General features: G+C 38.1%; 1 protein-coding gene across 1 annotated transcript in view; it reads right to left on the bottom strand.

Moving 5' to 3' along the window:
• LOC107554159 (receptor-type tyrosine-protein phosphatase T-like) overlaps nt 1-14389 on the bottom strand; it is a 157988-nt gene that overhangs the window by 17811 nt on the left and 125788 nt on the right. The window contains exons 18-22 of the mRNA XM_016236584.1: nt 9522-9598; nt 7845-7881; nt 6483-6580; nt 5390-5506; nt 1375-1529 (exon numbers count right to left, since the gene is read on the bottom strand). Coding sequence (XP_016092070.1) covers nt 1375-1529; nt 5390-5506; nt 6483-6580; nt 7845-7881; nt 9522-9598 — 484 coding nt within the window. The remainder of the gene's footprint in view (nt 1-1374; nt 1530-5389; nt 5507-6482; nt 6581-7844; nt 7882-9521; nt 9599-14389) is intronic.

Below are 14389 nucleotides of genomic sequence, written 5' to 3'. Positions count from 1 at the left end.
TCAGTTTGTGTTGTGTCAGGTTTGATGACAGTGACCAACATTATTGGTGCTCACATATCCTATTACTGACTTTAACCCTGCGAGCTGCAAGGACATTCTGCTAAAACTAATTTTGTGTTTCATGGAAGTAAGAAGGAACATTTGGAATGTTCTGAAAAACTATTGCTTGAATCAAAATCTTAATCTCTGCACCACGAGCACTTGACACTTGGGCTAATCCGCTCTGAAAGTTTCTTTGTCACATCTGCTTCGTCTCTGGGATTGCAGGGCCGACTGCAAATTTACACTGCCACTTCACAGTCTCCTGCTGTCACCTTTCATTCTCAAACCTTCTTCCCACACTGCCCCCAATTACTCCCCACAATTGTGAGAGCGAGTCTGTCTATCTGTGCGTCCATCTGTGAGCACGACGTGGGCATGTTGTGGACAGATTCATGGGTGAATGTCTATCTATGTGCCGAAGCATCCTACGTTAGTGTGAGAATGTGAGTGTGAAAATCATCTTCTCTTCTACCTCCCTGGGTTCTTTTACTTGTTACATGAGAAGTTAGTTATGCTGCCAGCAAGTGCTCATCTGGAATGCCAAACGTTTGAGATAACATAAATATGTTTAAATACATTTAACGCAATCAATGCATTCACCTAATTTCACAGTGGTTTCAATTCACTCTACTCTCTTACTAAAGACTCATGTGACATGCTCTCATTTATCAGTAAATGATGGTGAAAGAAGGGCTTCTGAAGGGCAATGTTTATAGGGAGGAATTTAACATCAGCATATAAATATCATCTACAAGATCACATACAGAGACCAGAACATTCTAAACACTTGTGGGTGGCAGTTTTTAGTATTATTTGTAAAACCATTATAACATTTATTAATAACTTTTTTTATATTTTCAGTTTTCATTTAAATTTTTCAGAATTTTCTCATTTTTATAATTTTCTAAATAATATTCAATTTTTAATTCGTTTCAGTTTTAGTTGTAGTAACTGTAGCATTTCATCTTATTTATTTCAGTTAGTTGCCAAGACAACAGTTTTTAAAGTTGTAATATGTCATATTTTCATTTTATTTTTATTTCAGCTCTTTCAATTAATGAACATTTATTTTTAATAGTTTTAGTTAGCAATAACACTAGTGGATGGGCTCTTTTGACTTTAGCCAGTAAGCAACCTCTCAAAAAACCCTAGTAACTACCTAGCATTTATTCTAAAATTCTAAATAATCAACAGACCTCTCACCGTAGATTCATAATCACACCACGAGTCCAACTTCAAACCAGAACCTTTGACTTACAATAATTGTATGTCAGAAGAGTGAGAAAGGGACATAAGGTAGTAAATGCAAGAGAGGTTTAGATAAGAGCGTACCTGCAGTGTACCACGATGGGTCCTGCATCTGGAGCATTGAGGAACTTGACCTGGCGGATGAAGCCCAGCAGGCCTGTGGCGTAGCAGGGAACACCATGATCAGGCCAGCTGGTGAAATGGAACTGCCGGATTTCTCGAATCTCATGGTGACCCTTCTGCAAACAGGAGCATGTGGTGAGCTTAATATCAACAGGTGTCATCATCTGAGGGTAAGAGGCAGGTGATCATTGTAGAAGATGGCTAGGATTACAAGACCCAATAAATGCATGTCAATAACAATCAACACCATGTAGTTTTTATTATTATTATTTTTTTTTTGTGAGTGTATACAGTTTAAATACCATGATACCATGGCCACAACATTATGGACAGCAAAACAAAATAACTTATAGAACTTTGTGATCTTCCCTAAAATTTGTGCAGAAAATATGATGAAATGTCAGTCAGGGCCTCATGGTCAGTGTCCGAACCACTGCACAACTACACATGTGGTTCGATCTGTGTGAGTGCTGTGGCTTTTCACACACCGTGTTGTGTTACTATAGAAACATTTATTTACTTACTAACACTTAATGCTCTGATAAGCTTTTAATTATAATTTGGGATTGAGAGCGGCATAATCCGTGCCTGGAGGTGCTGATACCACCACATGAGGACCTGTGTAGGCGTTTAATGGAGCTTGTGTGTGTGTCTGGAGAGTGTGTGTGTAACTGAGCTGCTATAGATGACGAGAGGTAACGGGAAAAAAAACAAAAAAACAGAAGTCTCTCTGATGTCCAACAATTGAAATCCATGAATGCAATCCATACCTAGATACATAAGAACACTCAAAAATGGTCTTAAGGAAGAGTTAAAGGGGTCATATGACGCGATTTCAAGTTTTCCTTTCTCTTTGGAGTGTTACAAGCTCTTGGTTCATAAAGAAGATCTGTAAAGTTGCAAAGACTAAAGTCTCAAATCCAAAGAGATATTCTTTATAAAAGTTAAGAGTCAGCCACGCCTACCTAAAACGGCTCGTTCTAACACGCCCCCACATATCTACTTCACAATGTGGAAATATTAGCATAATGCCGCCCAAATGTGCACGCAAAGAAAGAAGGCGTGGTTTCAGGAACAGCAGTGTTGATGCAGCCATGTCAGGGAGACGCTGTGTTTCAGTGCGAAAGCAAAAGCACTTTATTTGGCCTTCCAAAAGTAGATGCAATTAGGAATCATTGGTTAAGATTTATTTACAACAGAACAGCACAACCCAGATGTTCAAATTTGTGCAACGCAATTTATGGACGACAGTTTTTTTTAACCTAGAAGGCTTTCTGTGCACAAAGGATATTTCTAAAAAAAAAAAAAAAGGGTAAATTCCAACTTTGCTATGACAATCTGGGGCTTCTGAATCAGCGACTGTAAGTATGTATTGTTACCAGTTTAAGTATTTGCTATTGACTGTTCAAATGCAGAGTTTTGCGCAGCGTAGAGTAACGCGTCGTGTGTTTGTGTGAGAGGGGAACAGGGTCACATCACAGGAGAGTGAACTGCCTGTCAGAAATCACAGCACGTCAGCTGTCTTAACCGCGGCTTGTGTACTGCATCATCACTGTGTCTGTCACGCGACTCTGTTGCCCTTTCGGGCTTGAACTGATGGTAAAACTAACCACATTATTAACTGTCTTGATATTTACTTTGAAAGCTGAAGCTCGCGATTATGGTAAGGGGCGTTATATTTCCGACACGTGCTTGTGGTGTTCGGCCAATCACAATGCACTGGGTCAGCTGGCCAATCAGAGAAGACTGTAGAAAACGAAGCATTTGAGAGAGGCGGGGCATAGAGGACCTACAATAATGTACAGTATTTTAAAAATAGTGTTTTTTGAACATTAAAGCATGTCAACATATTCTGTTACACCAAATAATGAGCTTTAAAATAGCATCATATGAACCCTTTAACTAATCCATCTAAAGCTGAATATTAATATCACCTTTCATAACATTTGACCACGACACTCTTGAAATCTAGAATACTACAGTATTTGGGATTTGTGTCACAGATCTCTCCAAGAGGAACATGTAAATAAATAAATAAGTAAAAAATAAAAATTAAAAATTAAATTAAAGAAAATGGGGAGGGAGGGAGGGGGGGGGGGTGTCCTTATTTGTGACACAATGCAAAATCAAACAAACACCCTTAATGGTCCTAAAATTAGGTTTCATTTCCTAATGCAAAATATAATTTATGAAATATAATATATACATAATACACTAATATATAAATATACAATCTAAAAATACAATTTATATTAACTTTTTTGTTTGTTTTTGAGATGAAATGTGGCCCAGACATGTTTTCATTAGATTTAAACATCTGAGAATCAGGAGACTTAAGCAAAAGTCCCTGTTTGATATCCATTTGATCTCATTGCTGTCTAAGAGAAACCAGAAAACATCTCTAGTCATTTTCTGCTCCCACTCATTATGAAGCACAACTATGCGGCGAGAGGAGGATGTACCCTAACAACTCTCTTTCAAAGTTGAGGAAGCGTTTGAAAGGCAGCAGCCTCGTGAGACAGATGGATTGAGTGATTTAAGAAAGTTGCTGATGACATGCTGTTCCATACTGCATTCTCCCCCTCAAAAACGACTCCCAAACACTAATTTCTCCCACTATCAAAGCTTCCCTACATCTGTTCCGTTTGGATTACAACACTCAACAACAAAACTCTACCCGCTCCTAAGAGCTTTTTTTTTGCCATTTGCGTTCGTTGCAAAATATTGTCTGTTGGCTTATGTTAAGATCTCATAAAGTTTGTTTGTTAGAACATTGTGGTTATGTTTTTTTTAATTTATGCATGATCTGACGTCAAGCTGTTCCTGAATGATAAGAACAATACAAGTGATTGAGTGAGAGATGCATTATGGGCTTAAACACAAGCTAATGGTTCATATGGTATGGATGAACATGAGACTGAACAAAGAGATGCATGCAGAGAGTTCTAAAAAGTTTATTTTTTGTAATGTACTTGAGAAACAGTTAAAAAATAATTTTAAAATATAATTTAAAAAAATTACTTATATATGTATTATATATGCGTGTACACGTATGTATATTTTTTCTAATTATTAAAATGATTTTATTATTATTTGTTTTTATTTTTAACATTCTTTTTTATTTTCTATAAATACTCTTAAATTGTTTATTAAACATTCATTATTACATGGCTCTGTGGAATACTTGATTCTGATTGGTCAGTCGTGTCATTCTGAGGTATGTTATTTCTTGATAACAACCGGTAAAAGCTGATAACACAGGTTCATCCGGGTAACTGAAGTCGGCGCTATACACTTGCTACGAACAGTTTTTCTTGGTGGAAGCTTTGCATTTGGTTAGCTAATAAAATATTACAACTCAATTCAATATTATGTGTACAATTATTTAATTATGTCATCCTGGTATCGCTCTCTCGTTTCATACAAACGTAGCTGCTTCCATTTTGCGACGATTGTTTTGCACACTGTAATGGATTATAAAATATAACTAACAAACTGTTAAGATTTTAAAACATTTTCATCTTAAATATCTTTTATCGCTTTAATTATTTATGTGGTGAAATGTCATGTAATAAGTGGTTTGACTGCACCGTATCCCTTAAATGTCCGTCTAGTTTGAACTTGCCGCTTGCTCACAACTGCTGTCTTCACGGAAGATTTGCGTTCAAATATTTCAACTCAAATCAATATTTTGTGTCTAATTATTTAATTATGTGGCAAGTAGCTGTGTAATATGCGGGATAATGTACATCCAGCCGGTTGTTATCACAGAATAACCCCCTTCAGGGTCATACAAGACCCCAACCAGCTGGATGTACATTTTCCCTTACATTACATGCAGGCATATTACATGGAATTTTAGAAAATTCCATTTTAGAAGCATTTGCATGTAAACTGATACAAGGAAACTGAGAACACCCGAGCAATGAAAAAGAACAAACGGAGACATTTCATATGAGTGCAGATGGGTTTTTACCTTCTGAACAGTAAAAGTCCTGATCACATATTCTGCAAGAGGCTCCGTTTCAATCAGCGTCACTTTGATGTCTCCATACAGCTCGGTCTCATCAGGCCAATACCGGACACATTTCACCTTAATGGACACATAGGAACCCACACATACACATTATTACACAACACCTGCATCTTAATTTGTCTGGGTATTACTTTATTTTACAGCAAGGTCTAAGTCAAATTGGCATTTGCAGAAACTGTATTATTAAACAAGTCCCTGATGGCATTTGGAAAACACAGAGAGGTGTAATTGGCCACCTGTCAGACAGGATGTTATCTCTGAATGAACAACCCCTGTGGTCCGAGTTCACTGGAGCCAATCATTGAACACCTCTCAATTATATTCAACGTGACATCAAACTGCTCTCGTTGGGGATAGTGTGAAGGACTTGTGCACATCATTGTGCTCGATTTTAGGATGTCCTCCAAAATGCTTGACTCACTCACTTAAAGTTTCCCTTGTATATAAAGCAACTTCCTGTTGTACTATTTTTTGTTTTCATTTGCATTTATTTGATGGGTCAAGCACACGAGTTCTTGACATATTTTGTGAGATTCACCAAAGTGGTTTAGACTTTAATAAAGTTTCAAAAAGTTTTTTTTTTCACAGATATGCCATAGAATAACTTTTTTTTTCAGCAAAACGTTCTTAAAAGAACCAATTTTTTCTTGGTGTGAAGAACATTTTAATAATCTAAAGAACCTTTTTTCCACTATAAAGAAGCTTTTGTCCGATGGAATGGCTCTGTGGATGATAAAGGTTCTTCATGGAACCATAGATGCCAACAAGGAACCTGTATGTTTTAAGAGTTTACAGTGCATCTAAGATTAGGGAATGGAACCAACAACTTTGACTGTGCTTGCTATTTTCTATTCTTTGAGATACGGAAACAAATTGCACATTTGCATGGATTTCTTGTTAGATGTTACTTCCAACACCCACCTCACAGATTTATATATACACTCCATTTAACCGGGAGACCATAGTTAAATGTGTAGCAATTGGAGGAGCCTGTGATATTTATTAAGGAAAGAGATAATTACAAGAACCCTACCCTGCCCACTTCCACCAGGTTGGTTACCATGACGATACTGGCAGAATTCTCTTGCCAAATCATCCTCCAGAAATCCCTCACAGTTTCCTGCATGGGCCCTACAGGAGAGGAGGAGGTACAAATTTAGAAGATCACGCAACACTCACAAAACAACTAGAAATAAGATGCAAGGTTTGCTTATGGATTCACAGACAGTCCCTGAGGCAGAGCATGAATGTCCACACTAGTATATCATGGGTTGTTCTTTCTTTTGAAGATGGCTGACCAATGCAGGTTAACTAATCTAAAGTACTTAGTATTGTATTGTAATTTTACAGTATATTTTTATTAATTATTTGTTTTGTTTTGCACTAATAGTAATATTGCAATATATATATATATATATATATATATATATATATATTTATTTTTTAAAGTGGCCAATGAAAATGCAAGTGGAAAGAAAAGTTGGCTTGTTCAAGATGTAGATGAGTTTCTTCATCAGAACAGATTTGGAAAGATTTAGCTCACCAATGGATCCTCTGCAGTGAATGGGTGCCACCAGAATGAGAGTCCAAACAGCTGATAAAAACTTCACAATGATCCCCAAGTAATTGTGGGTTATACTGTTCTGATGAAGAAATAAACTCATCTACACCTTGGATGGCCTGAGGGTGAGTACATTTTCAGCAAATGTTCTTTTTTGAACTATTCCTTTAAACTGTTCACTTTATGGTGTGAGTTGGTTCTTGTAAAGAGTAAATTCATGTTTGAACACCCACATTTTTCCTCAAATCGTTCAATCCTAAAAAAATACCTTTTTTTCCCTCCTGTGCAGATACACAATCTATAGTAAAGCTAAACATAAACTAGTTAACTACATTAACAACTGAAAAAAACAACAACAACAGCTAAATACATTGAGATTAAGGGGGCGATATCTTTTTAAATATGAAATACTAAAAACAAATTATACCATTTCTAGCAGAGCTATGCTGATATTTAGCAGTGCTTACTTTGCATAAAAACAAACAGGATCTCAAATAGGGTGACATTCAACTTAATTTACAAACATTTTACACTAATACAACCAATAAAGCTAAAAACAACCTCATTTATAAATCAGAAGCGTATGAAGTGCAAAATGAACAATGCACAAACAATGCGACTCAGCATATCTCACAGATGCATGCTGGAAACTAGAAAAGCTATGTACACTAGTACTGTCGCTACTTTTAGTTAGCATTCAAAAGCCAACATATAGTCTACTTAATCATACTTTATATTGTGGATATAGCGACAGATGTGTAGATTGTGTTCATGTCAGAATACTTCTTTTGGTTTTTCCGATGCTGTGCATTTGTTATGTGTTTTGTTAATTACCTTGTGTGGCTATGTAGTGCCTTGGTCTGTGGTAGCCCTGGGAAACAGAATGAAAAAGGAAGATGAAAATTGTTCAAATGAAACTCATTTTTATACCTGTACAAACCGCATGCAACAATGAACTCGCTTAAAGTAAACTTTGTTTGAATCCGATTCAGCACTCAATGAGACATTGTAATTTCACCTTTCTGACGCCTTGGGTTCATTAGCATTTTAACCACTGTGAAACAAATTGGTGACCAATGTAGCCTTGCACATGTCAGGCTTTAAAGCACCGCTGCGGTTTACGACCGGGTCTGTGGTACGACGGAGTCCGTAATTGTTTTATTATCCGGAATGAGATTTGGTGGCCTGATTATAGCTGCTGCGGGGAGAAAAGCCTCGCGCTGAAGCATATCCACACGTGTTTACTTCCCATTTTGTAATGATCACAATCATATCGACTGTGTCATTATGGTGTTTAGATCAAGTTAGTGGATTTGGAGCAGCCAAGGAAGCACTTTCATTTGAGCTGTCGCTCGCTGAGGACATGGAGCATTTGCTAGAATAATTTGCAGAAACTCAGCGCAGAAATCCCCTGTATCCTTCATTCGTTTTAAGCGAAGCTCTTAGGAGCATAGCACATAAATGTTGCATTAATCTATTAAGCCCTTCTTTGACAGCAAAGAGTGAAGTTGTTCTGACATTTTAAGGTGGTTTCCCAATAAACAGACTTTAAAGGTCATGAAGGTAACACTTTATTTTAAGGACCAGTTCTTACCATTAACTAGTTGCTTATTAGCATGCATATTACTAGCATATTGGCTGTATATTAGTACTTATAAAGCACATATTACTGCCTTATTCTGCATGACCATATTTTAGATCCCTTAATCCCACCCCATACCTAAACATAACAACTGCCTAACTTACTATTAATAAGCAGCAAATTAGGAGTTTGTTCAGGGAAAACTCTCTATTCTAAAGTGTTACTGTCATAAATACTATGTTCAAACTTTCAGATCATTATTTCATTATCAGCATGCGAAGCTTGTTTGATGTTTTAGTTAATATGAAGTAAGGAAAATATACACTGCCATTCTAAAATGTAGGGTTAGTCTTTTAAAAGAAGTCACTTATGCCCACTAAGGCTGCATTTATTTGATTAGAAATTTAATAAATAGAGTAAAATAGTGAAATATTTTTACAATAAAAAAACTGTTTGAATATATTTTAAAATGTAATTTATTCCTGCAATGCAAAGCTGAATTTTCAGTATCATTACTCTAGTCTTTAGTGTCACATGATCCTTCAGAAATCATTTGAATATGACGAATTGGTGATCAGGAAAAATTTCTTATTAATATCCATGTTTAAAACAGTTATGCTGCTTAATATTTTTGTGGGAACGTATATTTATTCTTATTATTATTATTTGCTGAATAGAATCTTTAAAAGAACGGCATTTATTTTTTTATAACTTTTCAAATTTCTTTACTCTCACTTTTTATTAATTCAATGCGTCCTTGCCGAATAAAAGTAATTAATTATAATTTTTATAATACATTTGAATAAAACATTAATGAGTTAATAAATATCATATTAAAAAAAGTATATTCATGAATATAAATATTTAAATGAACATATCTGAATTTCTTAAAAAAAGAAAGATGTGTATGTATAATGTGTCATACTCACGTCTATATAGTTGGCGTTTATGTAGTCAGAGTGAGGGTCTCCCTCCAGCAGTTGCAGTCGGACACGAGTGTGATCGTCTGTGGGGTCAAATATTCACAGAAGAGCCGGTCTAAAGCTACACATACACTTTAAAGGGGAGCTATATATGCTTGAGCTGGCCAGGAAACAATTGCACTGTACTGTACTGTATGCACAATGTCATACCCACGCAGGAGTTTGTGTGTGAAATTACTTTTGGACAGAGAAAAATCACAAAATCTACAAATATTTCTGCTAATTTGCAGTTGTAAAACCTCAGCATAACTTCCTGCATAAGGAAGACAATTACAATCTTTTTTTAAATATCTATAATGATGGGGAACAGTTTTTAAAAAAGATTTGGTTTCTAAGCAACTCAAGTCCGGGTGCCCCAAGTTCAGCATTGCACTCTGGGAATTGACAATAAGAATCAGACAATTTTCCCATCCAACGAAGTGGATGTACAGTTGGCCAATGATGTAATTGATGTAATTACTCCAGCACCACCAATCTTCATCTCTCCTTCGCTATAAACACTTGACCTGCTAATGTTTAGCACGTGTACTGTGTCTTTCCACCCTTGAAAGGTGAAGCTGCATGTCTTGGCAATTATGTCAACACTTCTGGAAAAGGGGAAGAGGGTGGAAACGGAAAGAGAGGAGGGGTAGAGGAAAGGTCTGACACTAGCTCCGCAAACCCGTGTGGCGTTCTGCTTTGATCACATGGAGAATGCAAATGCGCTGTTGAGGCATGTCGACTCCAAGCCAGCGGATGTTCTCTGATGGCAGGCAGCTCCGCAGAATCCCTCCTGATTTCTCTCCGTCTTTCCGTTTTTTCGTTCCGAGGAGAAGCAGGTCCATGTCTTGAGATGTAAGTGGGTCGTGAAGGTTGTTTACTTTCAGACAACCCCTCCTTCCTGTCCAAACCTGCTGCATTTCTTATTCCATCTGCTCAAAATTCACCAACTTATATTTTTTTTAACTTCAGACTTTATTTGCTCCTTCTCTCTCGCTCGTCTCACAAACATCAGCTGTCTCTCACCGGCGCTTTAGTCTGTCTGCTGACCTCTCTGCTCCCCGAAAGAGAATATGCGCGAGGGAAGCAGAAAAGAGGGAAATGGAGGGATGCGGAAAGAGAGCGAGAGAAAGAGACGGGGCTAATTAGACGCCACTGAGTCAGTTGTCATAACAGCAAGTGCTCGGCAGGGATCTTCTCTGCAGTGAGGGGCCAGACACAAAGCTCTAATTGGGAGAGAATGACCCGACTACAGAAGAGTGCCGTGATGCATGGGTACAGCAGTTCTGAGTCAGCCTGCAAAACTATCCAGATGTCTGGATTATCACCTGTTTAGACACGTATGAGAGACGGTACAGTGACAAGATGATGAGTAGGGTTTGCCTCAAAGTTGTCTTAATTCTGCACTGCTTGCACCACAGAAATGAGTCAGTGATTCCTCACATCATGCAGTTAAATGAGCATCATTTTGCCATTACTTTTCTAAGGGGTTAGAGTTACTTTTCTATGCTTATACTGCTTTTTTTTAACTGGGGACATGAGCCATATCTAGCTGCTCTTTTGAATTGGGCCAGTAAGCAATGACCCAGAACACTCTAGCAACCGCATGGCTACATCCTAGAAATCACTCAGAACACCTAAGCAAACATTTAGCAACCACCCAAAACACCCAAGTAAATCTCAGCAACATCCTTGTGACCACACACACAACACTGTAACAACCCCATAGCAACGTCCTAGAAACCACTCAGAACACCCTGGAAACCTAATTGCAATGTCCTCAGCAACCACCAAAGACAACACAGCAACCCCAAAGCAACACACACACACAACCACCCAGAGCACAGTAACAACTGCATAGCAACACCCTAGCAACCCCATATCAACACCCACACCCCAGAACACAGTAACAACTGCACAACAACACCCTAGCAACCCCATATCAACACCCACACCCAAAAACACAGTAACTGCATAGCAACACCCTAGCAACCCCATATCAACACCCACACCCCAGAACACCATAGCAACTGCATAGCAACACCCATATCAACACCCAGCATGTAGAACATCCTAGCAACTGCATAGCAACCCCCTAGCAACCCCATATCAACACCCACAACCCAGAACACAGTAATAACTGCATAGCAACACCCTAGCAACCCCATATCAACACCAATACCCCAAAACACAGTAATAACTGCATAGCAACACCCTAGCAACCCCATATCAACACCCACACCCCAGAACACAGTAACAACTGCATAGCAACACCATAGCAACCCCATATCAATACCCACACCCCAGAGCACCCTAGCAACTGCATAGCAACACCCATATCAACACCCACACCCCAAAACACAGTAACTGCATAGCAACACCCTAGCAACCCCATATCAACGACCACAACTCAGATAATCCTAGCAACTGCATTGCAACACCCTAGAAATCATCCAGAACAATCTAGTGACCTTCTAACAACATCCCAGCAACCATCCAGAACACCCCTGCAAACCGCATGGCAACACATTAGTACCCACCTAGAACACTCTAGCAACAATATAACAATGCCCTACAAACCACCCACAACAGTATTGCGGTGTCAAGTTTTGCACAGTCAGACACTATTCATGAAAAATCTATTTTAATCACATTTTTAAAAAACTATTTAGAAGAGAATTTAGAAGATATTTTAGTGCCATGAAATTCATTCATTTTTAAGCTTATCACAGTTGACAAATACTTTCTAAGGCCACTGCATCTGTTATCGGCCTAATCATACTGATGCATTCATTAAACAACAACAACAACAACAAAAAACACACATGCAGCTTTAGGCTAAAATCTCAGACATAGCGGATCTCAGGTGCAGTTGTAACATTAAAAATCCTCTCATTTTGTATCTCATCCTAAAGGTAAAAACAAAAAGAACAACTTGGTACTTTTGTCTGTTTAAAAGTCCTGCCTTCAAAATGTCAGCAGTCTCTTAATCAGCCCTCTTAAGCCTGTGTCCTCGCCGCTGCTCTTCTATATAACCTCAGTGTGTTGTCAGCTGGCCCTAGTGCATTATACACCTAAACAGCCTATTAAATCCCTGCTTGGCAGAAAAGAGTTTCCAGTGTCAAATGGGCCGAGTGCTGTCGCACACACCTCGTGGCGTGAGAGCGAGGCACTCTAATCCAGTTTAATCCATTTCCATCCGCTCTGGGATAAGACGCTTTGCTCATGAAGTCTACCTGAGAGGGGTTTAGAAAGAAGCAGAAGTGTTTATGCGAACGCATGAGCTTTGAGAGCTTGGTGTTAGGACAAATGTCATCCTAATCTGAAAGGGATTCATTTCGGAAGGTTAATTTGCACCAACGGCAATAAAAAGGATCTATTTAGTAACGTATGCAAGGATTCTTATTAAAGAAATTAATTTCCATCTGTTATTCGCACCATTTTGTAAGGAAGTGATCCTATTAGTTTATATAACTAGCTAAAGGATACAAACATCACTCTTTAATATCTCAATTTGTTTCTTATAGGCAGTAATGAGATTAAATGGAGGTCAAATGGAGACTTTTGCTGGCCTTTACCATTTCTTGAATGTTTCTACTTAGAAGTCACACAAAAGCTGTGCTTCTGCAATCAAAAGTGGAATTTCAATATAAACATTTCTCATCAAAATTAAAATGCTGATTCTTGAATAAAGCATAACAGAGTTTTCTGAGCTATGAAAGAGCAACCTCTAAATATTGATGATGTCTAAATCCACTAATCATTTAAATGTAAATGACGTATGAATCTGACTAGGTGTTTATTCTTGGTTAAGAGCATTAATCGATGACTATTAACAAACAAACAAACAGAAGCAAGAGTGTAATACACTACACAGCTCATGTGAATGCTAATACTCCAGCTTTGGTCAATACATCAGAGGATTTTTTCCGCAAAGACTTCAAGGGAACCTGACGATTCTGGCAGCGCTACGTGAAGGGAATAAATGTCAGAATTTGAGGAGCTCAGAGAGAAGAAATGAGAAGGTGTCTTCATCCAGACACACAGATCCACGCAAGCAGAGCACTTAAAAGACCAAGACACACTTTCCTCTGTGTTTGGACTAATGTAAATGAACAACCTGGACATTTATTATTCAGCAGGTGCCTTACCTTGCATATTTTTACCTCAGATCCACAAAGGCATTGATACTAACAGATTAAAATGAGTGACAGTTTGGATAATGAGCCAATGTGTGTTGGTTATCTGTTGGGGGTTTCATCCCTCTTCATGGGATGATTGTGTGATGTTGGTGTTCGTAAATCAGAAATGTTGCCTTGGCAAACTTAAAGTTGAAGTACTAAAATTACTAATACCAAAACGGAAATAAAATATCAATTAAAGCTATATATATATATATATATATATAAGCTAATAAAAATAACAGAAGCACATAACAATAACATAAACTCATAAAATACTAAAACTTAACTTAAAATGAAAATGTAATATATGTAAATATATAGAAATTAGTGCTGTCAAACTATTAATCGCATCCAAAATAAAAGTTTTTGTTTACCTAATATATGTCACGGGTTGCGACTGTGTTGCCTCGGCCATGGGTATATGGCCCTCCTCCCAAATTTTCTTGGGGAAATGTAGGAATCCTGGGGGGCGCTCTGGAGGAGCGGGCACTAGATGGTGCTCTAGAAAGCGCTTACGAGGAGCGAGCTCTGGGGTTGGAGCCGACACTGGAGTGAGCTCTGGGGCTGGAGCCGACACTGGAGCGAGCGCTGAGGCTGGAGCCGACACTGGAGCGAGCTCTGGTGCTGGAGCCGACACTGGAGCGAGCTCTG

Source organism: Sinocyclocheilus grahami, unplaced genomic scaffold (assembly GCF_001515645.1).
Source record: "Sinocyclocheilus grahami isolate Dianchi unplaced genomic scaffold, SAMN03320097.WGS_v1.1 scaffold493.1, whole genome shotgun sequence".
In the NCBI taxonomy this organism is placed as follows: Eukaryota; Metazoa; Chordata; class Actinopteri; order Cypriniformes; family Cyprinidae; genus Sinocyclocheilus; species Sinocyclocheilus grahami.
The sequence above is the reverse complement of the archived record's forward strand: the minus strand, read 5'-3'. Positions and strand labels throughout refer to the sequence as shown.